Below are 25426 nucleotides of genomic sequence, written 5' to 3'. Positions count from 1 at the left end.
CTTCTCGGGATCTTTGGGGCCTCGGGACTTGCTTCGGAGCTCGGGAATGATACCGGGGCTTCGGGATATTTCTTGCACGAAAAACGATGCAAAAACGTTAGAAAACGGGAAGAAATGAGCAAACTACTCGGCTGCCCTCGACACCCTTTTATAGGGGCTGGAAGGCCGATTTACGCGGGGCGTAACCTGGATAAGCCCGGTGACTCCCCCCCCCTTGGATAATATCGAAAATTTATATTTAAATAAAATATCTAAAATATTTAATAAACTTCAAAAATTCATATCTTCCTCATACGAACTCCGTTTTCGACGTTCTTTATATCAACGCGTAGGTGAGACTATGATCTACAACTTTATTTTAGACTTCGTCGGCTAATTTTGATTTTATTTTTATTATTTATTTTTAGTAGGCCGGCACAGGAAAACTCCGTTATAAAATCATAACTTCTTTATCCGACGTCCGTTTTCGCCTATCTTTTTATCGTTTTACTCCTATTAACGAGACCTTCGATTCTCATTTAGATTCTTTCGGCTAAAAACCGCTCGGTCTCAAATCGAGAATTAGGGCTGCATACCGCTAGGTCGAAACTTCGAAAAATCATAACTTCCTCATACGAAGTCAGATTTGGGCGTTCTTTTTATGCACGCTCATGGTTTAACGTATTCTACGACTTTCATTTAGATTGCTAAGGCTAAATATCGCTCTAACGTAAATTCACTTTTTACGTTGCGCTGTATCGTGTCGATTCTGTCGCGAAACTTCGACAGGTCATAACTTCTTCGTTATAACTCGGATTTCGGCGTTCTTTATATGCATGGAAACCTTGTAACATATACTATAACTTAATTAATATTATTCCTTCAAAATAATATCCCATCAAAAAGTCATTTTTGACGCTTAACATCTGTAATTGACTAGCCCGGATCTACGGGCGTTACAGATTACCCTTCGACTCAGAATTCAACACATACTCAGGGAAAATAGCAGATAACACTGATCGATAGCATCTCCTTGGCTAAGGCATCACAAATCATGAAACTCTAGCCCTAGAATATGAAATACCTATCCTATTCTCTAACATGCATTTCTAATATCTCGTAAACATCTCATAAATATCTCATAAAGTAAACAAATAATGGTATTTTGGGAAACCACCATTCGGGCTCTGGCTGATTGTACACACTGCTCATCGTTTTTCTCTTAGAAACTCTTACTCGGTTTTAGAAAAATCATTTCTTTTGAAAAAAATTCTCAAATCCTCAGTTTGAGTTTAGACATACCCGAAGGTGCATCCGAATCCCTCAAACCAAGTCTTTGATACCAACTTGTAACACCATAAATTTTCAAACCAAAATTTTCATTTTTAAAACACATATACTATTACAATATTTCATAAAACCACAAGTGTCTCAAAAGTCAACATAAATCCACAATAAAAGTCAAATCTCAGAATCCTCAACATAGTATCAGGCATGTGTGTACAATAATGTCGGTGCCTTCCCGTAGTTCTAAGAGGTACCTGAAATACATACACATAACACGGTAAGCACGAAGCTTACTGAGTTCCCCAAAATACCACATACACAAAGAATAAGCCTCTCATGGCTATAACTCGGCATGGTCCTCCAGTCTCATGCGTCTCGGTGTGGACCCTCCAATCATGTGTCTCAGTAAGGACCCTCCGACCTTATAGCTCGGTTTGGACCCTCCAGTCCAGTATCTCAGTGAAGACCCTTTGGTCCCACAACTCAGTCTGGACCCTCCAGTCCTATCTCGGTAAGCACAGAATATAGCATATATATCATACAGACAAATGCATAATATCACATAACTCAAATAAGCACATAAGACCCTCTGGTCACACATAGATACCACTCATGGTAAGTATAGTGAGAAGACTCACCTCATACGAAAGCTAAGGAAATGTGTACTCCTCGAACACGAATCACCGATCCTAGCCTTCACCTAGTCACATTTGATATTTATCTCTAAGTAACACTTAAATCAAAAATTATAACAAACTAAGTTATTTTTCCCTCTCTAACTCTTGGATTGGGAAAAATACCATTTTACCCCTCCATGGTCACCATGACTAAAGATTGACCAAACCCTAAAGTCAACAGAAGTCAAAATCGAGTCAACGGTCCATGTTGACCCAACTCGTCGAGTGCACCTATGTGACTCGCCGATTCCCCACCGTTCCTCAGAACGTCGCGAAAACCCAACTTAACTCGTCGAGTTGTCTCATCACTCGCCGAGTTACCCTTGTCCAGACCCATCGGGGAAAACCCTAGTCGAATCATCGAGTCAGCTCATTGACTCGCCGAGTCCCTTAAGTCAAAATCTTATTCAGATGTTTTTAAGGCAGATCTACCACTCCAAACTCTAGATCTAGCCTCCCAAGGTCCGAATGTCACGTAAAGCTTCGATCTTTACATTTATGCATGGCTTATTAGCTCCATAATGCCACTAAAAGCTCTAACTAAGATATTTAAGTACAATAACTCTCTCATGGATGAATAAAGTTGGGACCTTTGGACTCTATGGACCTCACAAGGTCCACATCTAATGTCTCAATGCTTGGCAAGCACAAGTCATACCAAATCTCAAGGAAATATGGAAAAAGCCCCAAAAGTTCCTCATTTGCAAAAGATCTAAACAACATGATGAGCAAGGTGATGGCTTTTACCTTTCAACAGAAGCTCCAAGCAAAAGAATATTGGATCCAACAACCTCTCCTCGTTCCTTGCTTGTATCTCACTTCTTCCCTTCCGAAAGATTCACCAAAACAATCAAATATTAGTTCAAACACTCTCTCTTAGCTAAATGGCCGTTTAAGGTTTCACACATGGGAGTTGGGTAGCTGGTAAGGCAGAAATGAGGCCATAAGTTTCCTTAAATAGGCCCCAAACCCAGGGATTTAGGGTTTCCTTACACAGCGCCAACTCGACGAGTCGGCTCTCTGACTCGTCAAGTCGGTCATTAAACCCATGTGACTAAACCAACTCCACTCGATGAGTCGGGCACACAACTCGTCGAGTCACTCATTAAATTCAAAATAAATAATTAAATAAATAAATGCAATACCTAAAAGTCGGGATGTTACAAAATCCTTTAAGTTTGACCTAAAGTCAAATTGGACAAAAAGTCAACAGTCAACGGTCAACAAAAGTCAACTATCAACTGTGTCACAACATGACTATCTAATGCTCACGTCGTGAGCTACTAAAGGACAAAATAACTGAGACTCCTTTATCCTCACGTCGTGACAGACATATCCTCACGTCATGGGATCTATCTGAATGACATTTTTGATAAATAAACTCCTTAATCCATTAAGCCATTAATCTATCTTCTCCAAAAGGCTTCCTAACGCCCCAAAGACCATAAAAATCGATGCTTTAGGTTCTTAGATGTCCAATTCAAGACTTTAGCTCAAATTAGGGCATGCATAAAAAAAATAATCTCAAAACTCAAGCATTATCTCAAACATCACCCAAACCCAGATCCATCACATAGAATCACCAAGAGATTCTAAGGACCCATAAAGTTGACAACTTTATAGAGTCCTAACACTCTAACTCATCTAAACATGGGAAATCATGCATAAAATCCTAGATCTAGCAACAATAAATCATAAAGCGTGAATCTTGGTTACTCATAATGGTCTAGAGATGTTGCTATAAGATGCAAATGTAGCTTCCAAGTTGAATCTATGTTCCAATGGTGATCTCTTCTTCTTAAAGCCACCAAAACACCACAAAAAGCTCAAGAATCACAAGGAAATTCTAGGGTTAGTGTTTTTTTTTTTGTGCTTGAGTACGAAGGGGGTTTGTAAATGAACCCTAAAATGAGATTTATGGGGTTTAAATACGAAGGAACCCTAAAAGATCATGAGTTTAGGCTGCAACACATCTCACATCGTGAGCTCAGTTAAATCAACATATTTCTTTTAATCACTTGTCACTTCGTTATCTCTCTACGGTCGTCATGACACCTAGTTTTATCCAAAAATCATGCATTTGACTCCTTGAAGCCCTAAACTGACCCGTTCTAGAAACCGGGTGTTACATAAGTTTAATGATTGTTAAATCGAATGGAAAATGAAAACTTCTTTTTATTCTTAAATAATCATTTAAATACCTTTCATAGTACTTTGTAGTAGAACTTTGTGTGCATTAGGAAAAAATATATGAAATATAAATAATGATGTCTCGGTACATTGAATTCACTTTATTCCAACCGAGCTTTAACTTATAGACATCTTTCAGGATTACTTTGAGTATTTCCGTACAAAAGTACATGTTGGTCCTCCATTAACTCGTGGATATTAAAGATATATTGATCTCATTAGATTTTGCGCCTCAAGTCTAGGATAAACATTAAAAGGAATGGGTAGAGAATACTTACGCGAGACGGCCACATAAGCAAATTATATCACTCCATTAGGTTCTCATCATCTTAAAATATAGTGTTCCAGACATAGGCTTATCCAATAAAGCACCATGAGTATCATAGGAGGCCCCAATTTTTTTTAATAATATAAATTGTTTCTGAAAATTATAATTTATATTGCAGAAAGTCTAAAATATATTTTGGATTACCCTAACTTTTTTTTAATATTGGTGTAGATGTTTAATCCAATAAATAATTCGCTCAAACTTAAAAGCCCAAGTTCCTAATACCACAAAATTAATTGATGTCAATTCTCAACATCTGATTAGCGTAACTTTTAAATTCAATTCCCTCCCTGCCCCTGCGACTCGTCGTTGCTCTGCTGTCCTCCTTCTTCTGCCGTTGATCTGTGGCCGATGGTGGGTGTTTTCCGACTAAATCCCCCAGAGGCTGGTAGTGGGTGATTGTTGATCAAAGTGGTGCATAATGAAGCAAGTAAGTAGAAATTTTGTGATTATTTTTTGGTTAATTGAAATTCAATTTTTTGGCATTGTGTTGAAAAAATAGAAATTACCAATTAGGATTGTTAAATTAGAGACGTAGGGTCAATAATTAGTGATTATTTGTTGTTGAAACTTGAAATCAAGTTTATAGTTCATATATTTTGATAATTTGATTGCGAGTTGTTATTTGTTGTTGAAACTTGAAATCAAGCTATAAAATTAGAGTTGATTGTTGATATATTTTGATTGTAGGTTGATATTAACAAATTTTTCAAAAGACAATTAGATGTTGGAGACAACAATGGTGAAGGAACTTCAAAAAAAATAGGACTAATGAAATTACACATATTCCACAACCTAATCAACATACACAAAAACCACAATCTAATGAACATATTCCAAAACCACAAGAACCACAATCTAATGAGCACACTCAAAAACCAAAAGTACCACAATATTTTGATTTAAATGATGTTCCTTCGGACCCAGTGGAGAGACTAAATATTACATCTTATAATCCTAATCAAAGAGATGAAATAAGGAGGGCATATTTGATTAAAGGACCTTGTCAACCAAAGGGGCATAATTTTGAATTTACCTTATTTGGTGAGAAGCAAAGACGTTTTGTTGTGGAATGGTTTACAGAATTTCCTTGGTTAGAGTATTGCATTAAAAAAAAAAAGCATATTGTTTTTATTGCTACTTGTTTAGAGAGATGGTAGGGGGTCAAGGTGGAAAAGATGCATTTATAACCGAAGGCTTTGACAATTGGAGTAAAAAAATCATTCTGAAAACATATGGGTGAGATTCAAGGTTCTCACCATAAGGCCGAAGAAAAGTGTTGTTTGTTATTAAGAAAAAACCAATCTATTAGTGAAGTTTTGCATAAGCAAACTGAACTTGAACAAAATAATTATGAAATTCGATTACGTGCTACAATCCGTAATTGTAGATTTTTATTGAAAAATGCATTACCGTTTCGTGGACACGATGAGATGGAAAAGTCTAATAATAATGGACTTTTTATTGAAGTCTTATCTTTGATTAGAGAAGATAATGAGAAGATTTTTAATGTTACTTTAGAAAATGCTCCAAAAAATGAAAAGTTGACTTCTCCGACAATTCAAAAAGATATTGTCAATTGCTTTTCAAAAGAGATAATCATGTCTATTTGTGATGAAATTGGTAAAGATGTGTTTGGTATATTAGTTGATGAGTCTAGTGATGTTTCCAAAAATGAACAAATGGCTATAGTTTTAAGATATGTTGATAGACTTGGGATTGTAAAGGAAAGATTTATTGGAGTTGTTCACGTCTTGGACACATTCTCTTTGACTCTTAAAGCCGCCATCGATACTGTTTTTTCCAACAACAACAACTTGACTATCGATCGGGTGAGGAATCATAAAATATTTATTCCTTTAATATGATATTAATTTTATTTTTATGTGTTATATTTTTTTATTAATTTTTTCAAATATATAGGTGAGGAGGCAAGGTTATGATGGAGCAAGTAATATGAGAGGTACATTTAACTGTTTGAAATCTTTGATTTTAAATGAAAATAGTTCCGCACATTATATACATGTTTTGCACACCAACTTCAATTAGTGGTTGTGGCGGTTGCAAAGAAACATGATGATGTTGAAGAATTCTTTGAATAACTAGGTTTGGTGGTTATTATCGTTTGTGGGGATTGTAAGAGAAAAGATATGATACGAGAGATGCAAAAAGAAATAGTGGCATCCGAAATTGGTTTTGGTGAAACTGAAACAGGAAGAGGGTTGAATCAAGAGATTTCTCTTGTTCGAGCTGGAGATACTAAATGGGGTTCATATTTTAGAACAATTGTAAGTTTGTTGAATTTTTTTGCAGAAGTTGTTACGGTCCTTAAATATGTCAAAGAGGATGGGTCTACTTTATCTAACCGAAATCAAGCAAATGATATTTTGTCATATTTCAAAACACTAGATTTCTTGTTTCTTTTACACTTGATGTTGGAAATTCTATGTCTTACGAATACGTTGTCAAAGCATCTTCAAAAAAAATGATCAATATATTTTGGAAGCGGCTTCGTTAGTAAAAGGGATATAGAAAACATTGCTAGTTTTTAGAAAATATGGGTTTCCACAAATTTAGAAGAAAGTATGTGTTGTAACATCCCGAAATATCAAGAGTGGAGTTGAAGGGATAAAAGTGTAAATTTGAAGGGCAACTCGGCGAGTAGGGTCGCAACTTTGGTCGCATGTCAAGTGGCCTACTCGGCGAGTCCAAAGATGGACTCGGCGAGTAGGTGCTAAGTGGAGAAAACCCTAAATCCGGGGGATGAGCCCTATTTAAAGAACATTATACCCTCTCCCCAGCCTCTTTGATCTCCCTTGAAGTCCAGAAACCCTAGAAAGCGTGATTGTGGAAGATTGGAGTGCATTTGGAGCTTGGGGAGGTGTTTGTTGAAGAAATCTTGAAGGAGAAGAGGCTTGGATCAAAGGGCTTTGTTTAGATTCGGATTTCTTGCTGTTGGAGGCTTCATTTTGAGGTAATATCTCTTTTTTGGGCTGTGTTCTTCTAGATTCGTCATTTTGGGGTTGTGTGGGAAGCTTAGATTTGTGGCATCTTGAGTTTGAAGGATAGATCTGAGGTTGCTACCTCAGATCTGGAGTGGAGAAGGTCTTAGGAGCATTAAAGTCCCTGTTCTTGTGTAGTTGATGGAGCTATCTTGTCCCAAACCCCAAACCCTAGAGTAAAAATGCCTAGATCTTCTTGGATTCACTTAAAGATTGCCACTTTACGTGATGGATGGCCTTAGGAGAAGTAGATCTATGGTTTGGATCATCTGCATGGCTTGGAAAGCTTCTGTATGGATTCAGACCCGATGGTACTCGGTGAGTCACATGGGTGGACTCGACGAGTTGCTTGAAGAAAGTCTGGAACTTGGCGAGTTGGAAGAACAACTCAGCGAGTTGGATGAAGATGGCCTGGAACTCGGCGAGTTGGAAGAACAACTCGGCGAGTAGGTTGAAGATAGTCGTAGACTCGGCGAGTCTGGTCGTAGGGTCCAAGTTTCTTTTGGAAGTGCTGTGACTCGGTGAATCAAGGGATGACTCGGTGAGTTATGTGCGAGTGAGCTCAGAGTTGTTGTACTCGGCGAGTTGGGTCGCGAATTGAAGGAGGTTCTGTATATGAGGACTCGGCGAGTCATTGGGTTGACTCGGCGAGTAGAGTCAGTCAGGGGTAGACTTTGACCAAGGGTTGACCAGTTGATTTCCAGGGGTAATTTGGTAATTATTGGTATTTATTGGATTCAGTCTTTTGGGTATTGACAGTGTTGGAGTTCGAGTCGGAGGTTGTAGCAGCGTGATCTTATCCTTTCAGTCAGTAGTTGCGAGGTGAGTTATCCTCACTATATCAACAGGGTCTAAGGCACCAAGGCCGGCCCTTTATCGGATTGAGATCCGAGTATCTGTTGTTATGTTATTGCTTTGATATGTTTGCATCCAGGTAGTTGGGATGGTATTCGTTAGAGACCTAGTTAAGGTCGGTATCCTGGTATATAGGATGATGCTATGCTAGTGACCGGTTAGGTCGGTATCCTGGTATATAGGATGATGCTATGCTAGTGACCGGTTAGGTCGGTATCCTGTTAGAGTATGTTGTGTTATGTGATCTGCTAGATCGGTTTGATTGAATATGAACTGTTATATGATTGTATGTTTATGTGCTCATGGTTGTTGGGACTGGAGATGGGTTGAGGCGGGTCCTGCTTTGTGCTGTAGGCCAAGATACCCAGGGCGGACCGGTTGTTCCGAAGGCCCAACGAGCGGTTCGGATAGGTTGTAGGCCCCACGAGGGCGGACCAGATGTGCCGAGGCTCGGAGAGTGGACCAGACCGACTGAACGCCCGATGCGGGCGGACCAGTCATACTGTAGACTCAGAGAGTGGACCAGGTGGGTTGAAGGTCCGGTGCAGGCAGACCAACCACACTGCAGACTCGAGGGACATGACTGGACTCGGAGGGTGGACTAGGTGGACTGAAGGCCCGACACAGCGGATTAGTCTCACAGTAGACCCGATATGCATGGATGTTTTGTGATTTGTTATGATATAGCATGTTATGTGTATGGTATATGTGGTTGGTATTTTGGGGGTATCTCACTAAGCTTTCGGGCTTACAGTTGTGGTTTAATGTTTTTCAGGTTCTTCAAGAGACTGTGGCAAGGCAAAGGCGTGATCGTACTGCTCCTCATGTTTATGTTTTATGAAATTGACCTGAGAATATTCTGATAATAAATGTATTGAAAATCTTTTTGTAATAACTTAATGAATTGTGTTGTTTTTGAAAAGTTTAAATTTTATTGAAATTTTGGTCGTTACATGTGCTTTTTGTGAAAAGAATAATATTAAAATTGTGGACATGTCAGAAGATTATGTTACCCCACGAAAGCGTAGGACCAATAAGACTAATCAACATCATTTTGAAGTTGTGATTTTTAACACGATTTTGGATATGCAAATTCAAGAATTTAGGGAAAGATTTAGTGAAGTTGGCACGGAGTTGATGGAGAACAATGCGACTTTGAGTCCTTGTGACTCATTTTCTGGTTTTGATGAAGCAAAGTTGTTGAAGTTAAGCAAGATATACAAAAATGATTTTGACGCTTCAGAAAGGACACAATTTAATGGGCAACTTGATATCTATTATCACTCTTTGCTCCATGATGAGGGATTTTTCAACTTGAAGGGAATTGCAGACCTCTCTTGGTGGGAAGCACATCTATTTTTCTTTGGTTTATAGATTATTATTATTTGCCCGTCGCAACCGCAACCGCAACCGTTAACCGGTGTTTTACTGCGATGATTTGCGTAATAAAATAGGTGATGATTTTATAAATTATACTTTAATTTGTAGAGTAGAAAAAAAAGTTAAGATTAAATGAAACTTTATTATAGAAGTTATATTCTAATAAAATTACGTTTTTTTTTTTTTTTTTTTTTTTGCTTATTTTATATTACTGGATTCCGGAGAGAGATAATTGGAGAAATTGTGAGCAATCATAGCCTCACCCAGCCTCACTTACGGACCATAGTTGATACTAAGTGGGTAGAAGAAAAGAGATGCAAAGAAAAGAAGGAATGGGAGAAATTATGAGCAAGCATAGCCTCACTCACGGACCATTTGCCACTTCAATGTCTCATGGACCATTTGCCACCTGACTACCTCAGTGTACGTTGTAGTGTCTGTATTCATGTATTACAATGTAGCGTCTGTCTTATAAGTACTCGCGCGATAATTAAAAGATTAATCCATAAGAAAGATGATTTTCTGAACGGTGACATGATTAAGAAGAACCGGTATAAAACAATTGGCCGATTGAAAACGAGAAAGGAAGTACGCACAATCGCAATGAAAATGAAAAAAGGATGAGCGTCTGTTGGTTTCATCAATTTGCGATGTTTTGGTTCAGTTTTTCACGAGGAAAACAGAAAAAACTTTCTATTCCTATGGTGTGGTAAATATTTGTAGAAGTACAATAGTGTCGTAAATATTTTCTGAAGACAACACTTGCTAACATAACTCACGTGCCGACCAGTGTTTTGTGCCCGCAACCGAGTCTGTGACTCGTTAATTTGTTCCTCTTTGTGGAAAGAAGTTAATCTTACTATGTTATGCATCTCTTTATATACATTTATAGCCGCTGACGAACATAGCTGATAAAAAGCCCTTATACATAAACATATCCGATATTTCATTAGTTGAGCAGTAACAAGTGCACCACCTACCAACATCATCAAAAAGGTACACCATGCAAAACCTAATACCTTCTTCTACACCAAAACCACCCAAACCCAACATATCTACAAAAACTACTACTACTGGATACATATATAATACTTGTCATAAGCACACACAGCTAGTACTACTGTTGGACATACAATGCACGTCAAGAGCACACACTGCTATGCTCAGGTCTTGGTTCGATATTTGGATTCATCGATCTCGATACCTTCTTCCTCAACACGCTCTTGACTAGACTTGTCTTTAGTACTCAGACCACCTTTACGTCCCATTTCATGGTACCCTTCGGACCCCAGTTGCTCCTTACGAGTCTCCCCACCCTTACTTCCCATCTCCTTGTACCCTTCGGTGCCCAGTTGCTCCTTCCGAGCCTCACCTCCCTTGCTGCCCATCTCCTTGTACCCTTCGGTCCCCAGCTGCTCCTTCCGAGCCTCACCGCCCTTGGTGCCCATCTCCTTGTAGCCTTCTGGCCCTAACTGCTCCTTCCGAGTCTGCCCTCCCTTGCTCCTTCCTAAATGTAATTTCAACACATCATCAAAAGTAAGCAGCTTGAAAAGAATCATATAATATAAATATTCGAAGCATATATGACACCACTTCTGGAAATTAATACAAGAAACGGAAACCAAAAAGTTATAAAGAACTCGAAACCTTCAGCAAGATGCTCTTGTGCTTCCAGGCTTTTGCCACCTGTGCCTCCAGGCACGACGGTCTCCCCTTCCTTGGCCTTGGCTTCCAAGTCCGACCTCCTCTCTTGACCTGATGCCATGCTTTCAGTTTCTTCTCGACTCTAAACTTCCAAACTTTAGTTTTATCGTTTATTAAAGTGGGATGATAATGATACTTTCGTACTATGTGTTGGTCATCTGAGCTGTTGTATATATAGGGTTTGAAGTGGTGAAGAGGCAGATGAATGAAGGACTGACACGTAAAACAGCCGGGTAAGATGACGCGGCAATTGGGGAGATTGTTAAGCTGTCGTATAAGGCCACGCACTTGATTAGTCACTATTTACTGCATTACTCGTGTTCTTATCTTTCCTTTTAATTATATTAATAATGTTTTCTTTGAAATTATTGTAACGAGCAGTGATGGACCGTGACGGCCGACGGGTTTATTAACCAGATACCAATAAATCAACTGTATATTGAAATATGTATATGTAGAATAATTAGAAAAAACAAAAATATAGATAAGACGTATTTTTCAAACGTCGTTTGTAATTTTTTCCAACCATAATGACTATTGATGCAAAAATGTTAAAGTTAGGACTTAAAATGCATAACTATGCAAACCAGAGGGACCAAAACTCTAATTTAACCACCTTGTAAATTTTTTAAAACTTATACCTAATATAGAGAACAATACAAATCATAGATCATAGAAACCACAACTAGAGACGACAAAATATATATATATATATATGAACCAAAAGTATAATCATTCGTTTGTAAATAAAAAACTAATAGGGACCAAAATTGTAATTCATGCATAAAATCCATAGGGACTGAAAGTGTAATTTAGTCATTTTCTAAAGATAAAATTATATAAATGGTCCCTATAACCGGTAAAAACCACCTTGAGTCCTAAGAAAATTTAACTGGTTGATCCTTAGAAACTGAAACGTTACATCGAAGGTCTATCCAGTCATTAGAAAATGAAAATTAAGTACTTGCGAAATTAGCAACTCACTTTTTTTCTGTTTAAAATTGTATCCTGATATGTGTGTATGTAAAATAGTTTAAAAAACAAAAATAAAGATAAGAACTACTTTTTTTAAAAACAAATAATATATAAATTTTATAATAAAAATTAAAAAATGGAGTAAAATTGTTATTTTATAGCATTTTTATAGCATTTAAAAGAGGAAGTTTCACATTTGATTCGACCAAACTTGTTATTTTATCATCCATAATGACTATTAATGTAAAATTTTCACAAGTTAGACCTAGAGTGAGTAATTGTGAAAACCAGAGGGACCAAATCATAGAGACCAAAAATATAATTCTACATTATGGATCAAAAGTATAATCAATTCATTCGTAAATAAAAGACTAATAAGGACCAAAATTCTAATTCAAACATAAAATTATAGGAACCCAAAGTGTAATTTAGTCATTTCCTAAATATAAAAGACAAAATTGCAAAACTGGTCCTTGTAGTATGTATTTTTTTGGGGTTTCAGTTCAAACCTCAACTTTTTTGGATTCATGGTCTTTTTAGCCTAGTTTGTACGCAGAAATGGTCCTCCGACTTAACTTCTGTTAAGTTTTTGCTGTTAACCCCTTCATGTGCATCTCACATGAGGGTATATTCGTCTTTTCACGTATAAATGATCATTTTTGCACCAAAAAATATAGATCCCATTTAAAAAAAATAATAATAATACCTATTTATTTATTTTAATAGTTAAAAAATAAAAAGGTCTCTCTCTCTCTCTCTCTCTCTCTCTCTCTCTCTCTCTCTCTCTCTCTCTCTCTCTCTCTCTCTCAATCTCAACCCAAAACACTCCACCCATCTTCTTCTTCAAGTTCATTAACCTACATCTAAATATCAATGAAGAACTATGAATCATATCTCCCCCACCATACCTATGTCTCCTCTAAGTCGCATATTCCCCCTCATTTTTTTCTTTCTCTGATGAGACCATCTTCTGCCTCTGGCCAAGCCTTCACCAGCGACGACATCGACTTCATCCTCTTCAATCTCTACTGCATCTCCTATACCCTGCACCTTCACCATTTGAACTACATCTTCTTCCTCTTGCCTCTCCACCAACCACACGTATCATTAAATATACCCATTATGACCTAATTGATTTGACAGTTAATATGTGTGAAATTAAGAACGGGATGGAGGGTGCCCCTTTCTCTCAAGATTGATGTGTGTTCCCTTTTTCTCAAGGTCAATCCAACCATCTTCTCTTTCATTTTTCTGTCCAATCACACGAAAAAAATCAATATCATCCCCTTCCCTTTCAATCAACTTGCAGGTGTGCGTGTGTGTTTTTTCTCTCTAGTCGACCCAATAACTCAATAAGAATCAAGATAGATCTATTTGTGTTGAATTTGTAGGTCCGATTTAAGAGAAAAAAGAAAAAGGAATAACAAGATGGGGGAGGGAACATGTGTTGGTTGTTTGGTGCTTCTTTCACACGGGTATCAATAATCATGGCTGGAATGGAGAACTAATTGTTGTATTGAGGCTGTTGTGAAGATGATGCTTAGTTTAGGGATGTTGGTGGTCAGAATGGATTCTTGGTGGGGTTTTGTCTTTTATTCTCCAAATGAACAAATTAAAGATGATTGTTAGATCATTCATCCCAAGTTCATCAGTTATGTGTTAGATCATTCATCCCAGATTGTTAGATCATTCGACAATTGACAACCCTCACAAAACCCATAACAGTGAACAAGGGTGGCGGTGTAAGGAGGTGGTGTTAAAATGTAGCAACGGTGGTTAACGGATGGTCGACGGAGGTATAAGGTGGTAATGGTGCTACACTTCTAGGGAAGCGGAGAAACAGGTAGGAGGGTGGTTCCCTTCCATTTGAGACTAAATTTTGAAATTTTTTACAGGTGGGTCTCAAATCTGATTTCCAAAAATCAAACACCAATGTTCTTTCTAAATTCGAGAACAGATCTAAAGACTTTGACTTTTAACCCATAAATCGAATGAGGATTTATCTCTTCTATTCTGTCATAGCTTAAAATTTTGGAGAGGTTGAACTTCAAAGAAAAATTTAATTGTAGAACAGATCTGAAATCTGAAACTCTAATTTCTATCCCATCGTATGTTCTTTCCCGGTTCAATCTCTGTAAATCATTGTTGCTTTTCAAGCTTTTAGCATAATCCCTTTTCAAGCTTCAAGCTTTAAGTGTGTTTGTATGTGGCTTGATTTGCAGAAGGAAGATGTAATGAAAAAGACGATGAGATATATATATATATATATATATATATATATATATATATATATATATATATATATATATATATATATATAAGAGAGAGAGAGAGAGATTTTTATTTTTTGATTATTAAAATAAATATATAAGTATTAATTTTTATTTTTATTTTTAAAAATGAGATATATTTTTTAGGCGCAAAAATGGTCCTTTATATGTGAAAAGACAAATATACCCTCATGTGAGATGCACATGAGGGAGTTAACAGCAAAAACTTAACGGAAGTTAAGTCGGAGGGCCATTTCTACGTACAAACTATGCCAAAATGATCATGAATCAAAAAAAAATCGAGGTTTAGACTGAAACCCCAAAAAAAATGCATACCACAAGGACCATTTTTGCAATTTTGTCAAGATAAAATTATGTAAATGGTCTCAGGAAATACACTGTGAGTTTCTGAGAATTTTTAACTTGTTGTTCCTTAAAATTTTGAAACATTGCATTGAAGTTTTTTATGGCTAACGCCGTCAGAAAATGAAGATTAAATGTCAGTAAAATTAGAAATGTAGCGTTCTAAAATTTCAAATCAAAATTTTCTTTTTATAAGTGTAATTAAAACAGGAAATGTATTATCTATACATATTGATATGTCTGTTTCATAAAAAAATATTTTTGTTCTTAATTAATTGTTTCCGATTCACTAGATCTTACCTTGTTCGAAAAAAATCAAGATATGCACTAATTTATTTAATAATTTTAAATAATTTTAAATTAATATTTATTCTGAGTCTTTTCACGATCTTTCAAATCAAGTATTCAAAACAAGAAGTTACAATTAGTCAAATGAGATGAACAAGTTAGATATAAAAATGAATACTTATAACATGAAAATGCAAATCTAAATTATTATTATGAGAATTTCTCGTAATAATAATTTAGATTTATAGAGCAAGGATAAAAAAATTACGCTAAAAAAGTACTTGATGCTGATATGAATTGTAGGATTAATTAATGTCATCGGTTTAATGAAATAAAAACTCTTGAGTTTAGTTAGTTTCTTTCAACGCATTAACTAATTAATTATGGGATTTATTGTTTTCCATTTCAATCCAAATGATTTCTTAGTAAACGTTAGAATATTATAGATCTAAAATGAACTTTTTTTCGAGAAATGGTAAAAAACGTCTGAAATATTTTTTTTTATCAAACCACGTATCCTTTAACAGATTTATTAGTAATCTGATTTGAATTTCAAAATTGAATTTAGGTTTATTCTTTTCTCGAGTTTGACTAAAAAAAGACTCAAGTTTTTTAGTAGGCAAAAGTTTACAATTGATGTATTTTATTAGTTATAAATAAAGTCTAGAATAACGAAAATCAAGGTTTTTTAGGCTCTTTCTTTATTTTTATTAAATCATTAAGTTTCATTTCTAGCAGATTCTAAAAATATAAATTTGAGAGGAGAACTAAGAGTTCCAAACCAAAAAATTTTGATTTGACAAATCTTGTACGGAATCAAAATTATATTATTTCGAGTAATTTTTTATCCAATTTAACGGATCTTTTACATATCTATATTTCTTTTTATGAAGAGAATATTATTTATATAAAAAAAATAGATAATGAATAAGAAATAATAATTTGTTTTGAATAATAGATGTCTTTCACATCCAACTATAACAATGATTTTCAAATGGCAGTTCCAAAAAACGTACTTATAAATATTTGGAAAAGGAAAGGATATTATGCGGCGTTAAAATATTTTTCATTAGGAAATCTCTTTCTACTAGGAATTCAAAAAGTTTTTTTGTACGACAAACAAATAAATCCTACAATATTGAATAATCGGAATGGATTTGACTCACAAATTTGGTTCAATACTTTTTGAATATTAAATTAACACTGGGTAATCCCTATTCTAATCAATATGAAATAGACATGTTTCCATCTTAAAAGATGTCTAAAAAAAATTCTTCTGTTTTCTGAATTCTTTAAAAAAAAGAATAAAGAAACAAATGCAAAAAAAATTATTTCTTTATAGTATATATTCACTAATATTTTTATGGTGGGGAGTCTTATCTTCCCCATCGACCTTTACAATAATGAACAATTTTTCTCTTTCTCGAGAAGGGCAAATATAATATTTTTAGTTCAAATTAATGGATTGTTGAAACTAATGGATTACATGGTAAAAAAATTTAGATAACTTTATGACTTCTTAATTTATAATTTTTAGTAATTACAATATGAAATGGATTTACCATATATCTCCAATTTTGAGCCCAATTAATAAAGAACTTCATTGTTGAGATATTATGTATAATTAATATGTCAATGTACAAACAAATGAGTCAATTTGAAGTAATCCAAAATAACCTATTTTAGATTCATTGAGAAAATTTATTTATTGTTTGAAATTTATGAAATCAGATAAACGAGAAATAATGAAGCATTAATAAATGTAAAAAATGAAAACAATTTTTTTATTCTATTGAGAGAATAATCTACTTACAAAACTTGGATTTTATAATAGGATAAACTGCGTCAAAACCCTGAGATAAGATAAATAAACGAACACCCTAATAAATGAAACTAATGAACCTTCAAATTGACTTTTGAAGTCATTTTTTTATCAATTTGAGTGTTGACTAAAAAACTTATTTGATTGAATTGACTTGTTCAATATCGACAAGTGAATATAAATAGGCTATTATTAGTTCGAGTAAGTCGCTATGGTGAAATCGGTAGACACGCTGCTCTTATGAAGCAGTGCTAGAGCATTTCGCTTCGTGTTCGAGTGGCGGCATGACATATTCTAAAAGATATCCAATAGATCCTATAATAAAAATAAATTAAATTCCCGATTTCTAACTCTTAATTAATATTAATTTAGGGGATTCCCTCCCTTTTTTCTCATTTTTTTGATATTTTCAACTTTAGAGCATATATTCATTCATATTTCCTTTTCGATTGTTTCAATTGTAATTATAATTCATTTGATAACATTATTGGGAAATGAAATCATAAAACCATATGATTCGTCAGAAAAGAGGATGATAGTTACTTTTTTATGTCTAACAAGATTATTAATCACTCGTTGGATTTATTCGGGCCATTTCCCACTAAGTGATTTATACGAATCATTAATTTTTCTTTCATGAAGTTTCTCCCTTATTCATATAGTCCCTTATTTCAAAATAAAAAAAAATTATTTAACCGAAATAATTGCCTCAAGTACTATTTTTACCCAGGGCTTTGCTACTTCGGGTCTTTTAACCGAAATACGTAAACCCACAATATTAGTACCTGCTCTATAATCGGAATGGTTAATAATACACGTAAGTATGATGATATTGAGCCGAATCTGTTGCAGCAAAGGCTTGTCAAAAGGCATTTGTAACTAATCGTGTTGGCAATTTTGGTTTGTTATTAGGCATTTTCGGGTTTTATTGGATAATGGGAGTTTCGAATTTCGTAATTTATTCCAAATATTCAATAGCTTGATTTCTAATAATGAGGTCAATTTTTTATTTGTTACTTTGTGTGCTATTCTATTATTTGTCGGTACGATTGCGAAATCTGCACAATTTCCCCTTCATGTATGGTTACCTGATGCAATGGAAGGGCCAACTCCTATTTCGACCCTTATACATGTTGCTACGATGGTAACTGCGGGAATTTTTCTTGTTGCTCGACATATGCTTCTTTTCATAGTTATACCCCACATAATGAATTTTATCTCTTTGATACGGATAATAACAGTTTTTTAAGAGCTACCTTGCTCAAAAAGATATTCATTTTCCATAAAGATGAAGAATTTATAGTTCCAAACCCCAAAAGCATTAAAATATGAAAATCATTGTATCAAAAATATTAGAAGTAGCGGAAATCTAAAATCATAAACATAAGAGATACGCATGTGTCACAGTCAAGCTAGAGCCTTTCCACTAGTAGAAGCACAACCTGGAAAAAAAAAACATTAATCCACAACTGTAAGCACAAAGCTTAGTGAGTTTTCTAAAATATCATATCATAAAATGCATAAAAACAATGGTTCACGACCTTTCGTCGTATTACCAATAAAAAATAGTGGCTCACAACCTCACGTCCTTTCATTAATAACGTGTGTATCTGGATTCACGGTATGTCGTCGTTTCATCGTCAACACAAGTCTATAGGCTCACAGTTTCTCTTCGTTTGTCGTCTACTCCTCATGCATACATATGAACGAATCATAGAAACAAACAACCAATCATATATAAGACTATATTAGTCCACTCATACAACTCTACTCTATAATTCTTATATCCTTTCATATAAGGATATACACTGTAACACATAGTATAGTGAGATAACCCAACTAAATCGAAAGTTGAATCGACAAACACTTGCAACTAGAAAGAATCGGCAACACGAACCACCTAAAAATCAAATAAAGGTCTATACTCAGCTTATAGCTCAACCCCAACAAGTTTGACTATCAAAAGTCAACGAATTGGGTTAAAGGCTCTCCATGCCCAAATATAGGTGCCTCGCACCCACAAGATGACAATATAACTAATTTACCAGAGGCGCCCCACACCCTACTAGAGGCCCACCGCGTCTCAGGCTAAAACTACCTTATAAATGACTTAATTTATTAAACCAGAAGCCTTAAATCTCATATTTGAATTCTCTTAGTGTCTTAATGGAAAATTTTCCAACTTTATCCATTATGATGGTCTAAACAAACAAGATCTAAAACCCTAAGTCCTCAAAGTGCTCAAAATGCACTCATCTTCATGCATGGATCAAAGAGAACTCATGCATGCACTCTTTACTCCATCAAATGATCAAATATAGACCCAAACATAATTTATGAGCTCTTTAGTTCTTCAAACTCCATGAAAGAACCTCAAAGGGACCAAAACTTGCTAAAATGAACCAAAACCTCAACAAACTCGCAGATCTATATATGAAATAAGATAAAGCCATAATCTTTTGAACTTACAAAGGTTAAGAATAGTAGAGAAGGTTGATTACTTCAAGTGTTATGCTCCAAAGAAAAAACACACCAAAATGGATTATATGAGAGAGGATAAACTTAAAACTCTTCAATGGCATCTAGGATTTCACAAAGAGTATTTGGAGGGTGATAGAGGTTGTGAATGACAAAACCATAGGGGTTTGTGCATCTCAGATAGGTCTAAATGTAACATCCCAAAAATTTCATAAAATTTAAACTTTTCAAAACAACATTTTTTCTATAGAAGTGTTTACAAAAACCGTTGTACCCAAAACATTATTTAAAAATCAGAATATCTTTCAACATAGTTTTCAAAACATTCACATTATCAGAGTTTCCAAGAAATCATAAGTCCAAAACGTGAGGATGTATACGATCACACATTCACCTTGCCACGATCCACTGAAGTACCTGAAACCATAAACCAAAACTATAAGCACGAAGCTTAGTGACTTCCCCCAAAATACCAACACCTAAACAGATAACATATACGAATAACAGCATGCATACAGGGCTTTCAACATGACTCAGATGCCCCACCGGCCTATAATCCATCTTGTATGTCACAGAGCCTTCAGTCTGACTGGAACGCCCCACCGGCCTACAGTCTATCTGGTATGCTCACAGAACCTTCAGCATGACTGATACGCCTCACGGGGCCCTTAACCTATCTGGACCATTCTTCGGGCCTTCAGCCTGACTGGTATGCCCACTGCCTTCAGTTTATCCGGGGCTGTAACACTCAGAATCAGAAAGGTCAAGAAAGGAAAGGAAAACCATAAGTTAAAGAGGGTCGACTCATCGAGTCCAGGAGGAACTTGGCGAGTCGGAGCGGGATCCGGGTGTAAAGTAAGTGATCGACTCGGCGAGTCTGGTCTGGGTTGGGAAACCCTGATTCCGGGACTTGGTACCCTATTTAAGCACCTTATTCTCTTCCCCAATGCTCATCTGCGGCCCCTATAGTCCAGAACCCCAAACCCTAGCCACCATGACCATTTTTGGAGCAAGATCTACCCTTGGTGAAGTAATTTGAAGCTTGGAAGAGAAGAGATTCATAGTGGTGCAAGAGGAGGCCTTGGATCCAGAGTTGGTGGAACTTTTTAGAGCATTTGGAGGTAATGAATCATTATCCTTGGCTTTCTCCTTTCTAGATCCATCTTTCATGGAGTTTTAGGGTTTCTTTGAGAGTATGTGTTGAGAAATTGGTGCACAAGTTAGATTTAGAGTTGAAACTCCAGATCTGAGCTCTATTTGGATCAAAGATGCAGAAAGCCCTGTTAGTTGCTATGCAAAATCCATTTCCCATGACTTAAGTCCCTTTCTAGCTTGGTTTTTGGTATTATGAGACAAGACGCACGTAAAGGTAGCAACTTTATGTTGCTAATGGACTCTAGGAACCCAGATCTATTGTTTGGAGCAAAGGAGTAGCTTTGTGACTCGAGATTATGTGAATACACGTAAGGACTCAACGAGTCTGAGAGAGGACTCGGCGAGTCGGGCTAGATACCAGTCTTAAATCGCGTAGTAACTCGGCGAGTCACATGAGTGGACTCGGCGAGTTGGATGAAGATAGATAGGAACTCGACGAATTGGAAGAACAACTCGACGAGTCTTTTGAAGATTGCCTTGGACTCGGCGAGTCAAGTCGCGAAACCCCAAACCCTTCGAGTTAAGACTTGGATCAGTGAGTTGAGTGGGGACTCAGTGAGTTGGATAGGTCAGGACTCGGAAATCAGTAGACTCGGCGAGTTATGGTCTGACTCAGCGAGTCGAGTCGCGAATGAAAGGGGTTTCTGAGCTTATGAACTCAGCGAGTCAATAGGATGACTCGGCGAGTAGGGTTAACCTGGAAGGTTGACTTTGACTAGGACTTTGACTTTGACAAGAGTTGACTTAGTTGACTTTTGGAGGACTATCATACTAAGTGTTATATTGATATTGGTAGCACGGAGAGCTAGAGGAGCAGCGCCTCAGAGGGTTGTCGGTTAGCAGCCAGAGGGTTATCAGCAGAGCTCAGCAGTTCAGGTGAGTTTCCTTCCAGTAGGAACGGGTCTAAGGCCACAATGCCAGCCCGTTTAGCTAGCAGTAGTTTCCGGACTTCGGTCCGATGCACTAGTTAGTATGTTTGATGCCTTCGTGGCTCAGACAGGATTTATGTGTTATGTGCTCCGGGCTACGGCCCGATGCAGTATGCAGTATATGTGTTCATGCTAGTTGATATGTGTATGTTATGTTATGTTCAGTTAGTTCTGGACTTCAGTCCGATGCAGTTAGTCCGGACTTCGGTCCGATGCAGGGGACAAGGTCCTAGTCAGTTTCCGGACTTCGGTCCGATGCAGGGGGCAAGGCCCCATTTAGTCCGGACTTCGGTCCAATGCAGGGGACAAGGTCCCAGTCAGTTTCCGGACTTCGGTCCAACGCAGGGGGCAAGGCCCAGTTAGTCCGGACTTCAGTCCGATGCAAGGGACAAGGTCCCAGTTAGTTTCCGGACTTCGGTCTGATGCAGGGGGCAAGGCCCCAATTAGTCTGGACCTCGGTCCGATGCAGTGGGCAAGGCCCAGTATGTGCTTTATATGTTATTGTATGGTATGTGGTAGTTTGGGGGAGCTCACTAAGCTTCATGCTTACAGTTTCAGTTTTTGGTTTTAGGTACTCGGTTTTCAAAGGAGGAGCTCGAAGAGGTTGCAGTGCACACACCATAGTCAGTTAGCCTGGGAATGTTTACTCTGATAATAAGATTATGTTTTGGATTAATACTCGGAAATTATGTTATGACTTATGATGCAGTTTTTATAAATATGGTTTTAGTAATGTTTTTAAAAGAAATTTTTAGTCGTGATTTTTGGGTCGTTACAGGGGCGCCCTGGGTCTGTTGGCCTTCAGCACAAAGCAGGCCCGCCTCAACCCAACCACACATAACATGTCGACATATACATAACAATTAAACATATAACCAGTGTACATACAAACAGGCAGATCTTATAGATCACTAAGCATATCATCATCCTATCTACCAGGATACAGATCTAACAGAACACTACAACATACAAGCATATGATAAACCAAGATAACAATCCAAAAGGGTCAGCATTGGTGCCTTCGAACCATAAGCACAGTGAGGAAGACTCACCTCTATTGCAGAAGCTCCCCAAAAGAAAGTCCTTACCTGCTGCCATGCCAGCTTCAGAGCTATCAAAACCAACAACACACCTAATTAGCAATTAGGTCCCATGTTATAATCCATAATCCATATTTGGGTAAAATGACAATTTTACCCCTAACCCAACATGACCTAAAACTGAGGCTCAAACCAAAAAGATCCACAAAGGCCCACTAATGGCCCAATTTTCCAAATAGGGCCAAATACCATATGGGTCTTATCCTAAGCCCATATTTTCCTTGAATACTATTCAGGTTACCTTTGACACCCCTTGGGACAAACTTGGTCAAAAGCATAAGTCAAAAGTCAAAGTCAATGCCAAAGTCAGGGGTCCAGGTGACCCAACTCGCTGAGTTCTCATCAAACCACGGAGTCACGAAGAATCGATCCAACTCGTTGAGTTCCCCCCCCCCCCCCTTTCGTCAGAATCGGGACAATCCCAAACCAACTCGTCGAGTTCTTCAGTCAGTAAACCCACTTAATCATCAAGATAAGGCTTCAAATTGCAGATTTGGTCCCTTAAGGTTGTATTGATGAGTAAAGTCTCCAACTTTACTCTTATGCAAGGCTAGAAGAAAATCTTAATGGATGCATGGAGCCCTTAAGACCATAAAGTTGGTACCTTTATGCCAAAAGAGCTCCCTAGGACCCTATATCTAAAAGGGTTTGTCTAAATGGGACGTCCAACTCACAACAACCACTACATTTGGACCAAAACATGCAAAAGAACCATAAGAAGGGGATCTATGAATTCATAAAGCAAGGTTGAGACTTTTTACCAGAAAAGCGTCGAAAATGAAGCAAGGATTTGAGATTCTAGCAGCTCCTTCTTGTATCACTAACTCTTATAAAGCTTCCCTTCCTTCCAATGGCTTCAAACACACCACAATCGCACTCAAAATGGCTCACAAAACTCAAAAATGCCTTAGGGTTTCGAGGTTAGGGTTTAGGAAAATGGTGGCTAGAAATGAGGCCAACATATCAATTTAAGTTGTTTAAATAGGGTGCAATACACCAAAATTGGGGTTTCCCAAACCACGCCCAACTCGTCGACTTGGTCCTCTCCAACTCGTCGAGTTGGTCTTCAAAAACATGTGCGACCAACACCCCAAACTTGACGAGTTGGCCTTTAGAAATGAGGTTATATTTCCATAATTGACCTTCTAGATTTCGGATGTTACAACTCTCTCCCACTTAAATTAGATTTCGTCCTCGAAATTGCTCCTTCTTAACACTCATATCAAAACTATTAACTTGATGATCATGATCGGAAATTCTATGCATAAAAATAACCTTCTCAAGGCAAACAAAACCCAAACCAAAACCTCTATCCCGCAAATAACACCCAAACATTCAACCCTTGCAAACCACCTCTACCTTCTGAGACCTGAAATCTACAATGACCTACCTTCCTGAAAGATCGCCCGTGTTGAAACAACCCATGCCCTCTCTCAACGAATAGCAAACCAATCATAACCCTTCCCACTATGATCATACAATGGCCTATCTCGATCTACTAAACAATCCTTAGAATAATTATTCAAGCCCGGTGAAGAACGAATCCTTAATATTTGAATAAATCTGAGTCTTATCTCTCTGGAATTCTGAAACCTACAATATCAATGGTCTGACTCCCTGTTAGACCTCTCATACTGAACCGCCACCAAGCCAATCCCATAGAGTTTTGAACCAAATAAATGCTTCAAAGGGGAAACAAAATCATTGCATATACAGTTACAGAACACTTATACTCAACATAAGACTCAAATAATCATTCGAGTAGAAGATTCATCGCTGCAATGGTTAGAATCAAACGAGAGTTGTGCAACACAGTCAAATCAATTACTCTGAGATTATTTAATCCCATTGTGAGTGACTTAGCATTACCCAACACCCATATACTTCTCATACACATGAAAACCCAAATTGCTAATACTGCCCGAAACATAGAAACCACCCAAAACACTAAAACTGCCTGGAACACTAAAACTGCCCGAAACACCAATGCTAGGAGCTTGAAAGCTCCTCACTGTTGGGTTTTGAGCATTCTAACACTCCTATGGTGTACATGCAACCCTATAAACCTTGGATCTATGTTTTCTCTATAATACATGCAAATAAGAACTTTCCAAGGCTTTAATCCTAACTAGCATATTATGAAGCACTTGTACTACAAAGTACTAGTTAGATGACATACCTTTTGATGTAGCTTGATGTCTTCAAGCTTTAAGAGCTTAGCCCCAATAGTGTGGAAGCCTCAAGTGGAATCACAAATCACCAAAACACCTTGGAAGACTTTAGAGAATATGGATACTTGGTTCTCTCTAGTGAAATTGGCTAGCCCTTCTTAGTGTATCCACACTAGTGCCAATTTCACCAACCAAGGACATCTTTATATAGTGTGGAGGATTAGGGTTAAACCGTAATACCCATGACCTTTCATTTCCTAAGATCCATGGGTTAAACACTCCATGGACTATTCATGAAAGCTTAGCCCAACCTAAATGAACTTGGCTCATTCCATATATATAAGAGTCCATATTTAATTAGTTCCTTTTGATCACTTAATTAATTATAAATTAATTCTTGATCAATACTAATTAAATAATATGATTCCATAATAATATATTAGAACTTATAATATATTAATATGTAATCATAA

The 25426-nt window shown here is 37.0% G+C and overlaps 2 protein-coding genes across 2 annotated transcripts; one reads left to right on the top strand and one right to left on the bottom strand.

The window, feature by feature from the left end:
* Window positions 1–5696: 5696 nt before the first annotated feature.
* LOC145046634 (uncharacterized) lies at window positions 5697–9692 on the top strand. The gene is made up of 4 exons (XM_078994916.1): window positions 5697–6293; window positions 6385–6424; window positions 6568–6749; window positions 9291–9692. The coding sequence occupies exons 1-4, from the start codon at window positions 5697–5699 to the stop codon at window positions 9690–9692; spliced, it is 1221 nt and encodes a 406-aa protein (XP_078851042.1).
* A 940-nt stretch (window positions 9693–10632) lies between these two features.
* Window positions 10633–11530, bottom strand: EM1 (Stress induced protein). Its single transcript, XM_078957632.1, has 2 exons — window positions 11346–11530; window positions 10633–11205 (listed from the first exon to the last, which is right to left on the bottom strand). Exons 1-2 carry the CDS (start codon window positions 11461–11463, stop codon window positions 10862–10864), a joined length of 462 nt encoding a protein of 153 aa, XP_078813758.1. The 5' UTR covers window positions 11464–11530; the 3' UTR covers window positions 10633–10861.
* Between the last annotated feature and the right edge of the window lie 13896 nt (window positions 11531–25426).

Source organism: Lactuca saligna, chromosome 5 (genome assembly GCF_052625555.1).
Source record: "Lactuca saligna cultivar CGN05327 chromosome 5, ASM5262555v1, whole genome shotgun sequence".
Taxonomy (NCBI): domain Eukaryota; kingdom Viridiplantae; phylum Streptophyta; class Magnoliopsida; order Asterales; family Asteraceae; genus Lactuca; species Lactuca saligna.
This window is presented reverse-complemented; position numbering and strand designations above follow the sequence as displayed.

Bases quoted from the DNA above. Each gene is read 5' to 3' on its own strand.
- LOC145046634 (XM_078994916.1), top strand. From the start codon at position 5,697: ATGGGTGAGATTCAAGGTTCTCACCATAAGGCCGAAGAAAAGTGTTGT. The intron at 6,294-6,384 runs GTGAGGAATCAT...TCAAATATATAG, and splicing joins ACAACTTGACTATCGATCGG to GTGAGGAGGCAAGGTTATGA. The intron at 6,750-9,290 runs GTAAGTTTGTTG...TTTTGTGAAAAG, and splicing joins GTTCATATTTTAGAACAATT to AATAATATTAAAATTGTGGA.
- EM1 (XM_078957632.1), bottom strand. From the start codon at position 11,463: ATGGCATCAGGTCAAGAGAGGAGGTCGGACTTGGAAGCCAAGGCCAAG. The intron at 11,206-11,345 runs GTTTCGAGTTCT...AATTACATTTAG, and splicing joins ACAAGAGCATCTTGCTGAAG to GAAGGAGCAAGGGAGGGCAG.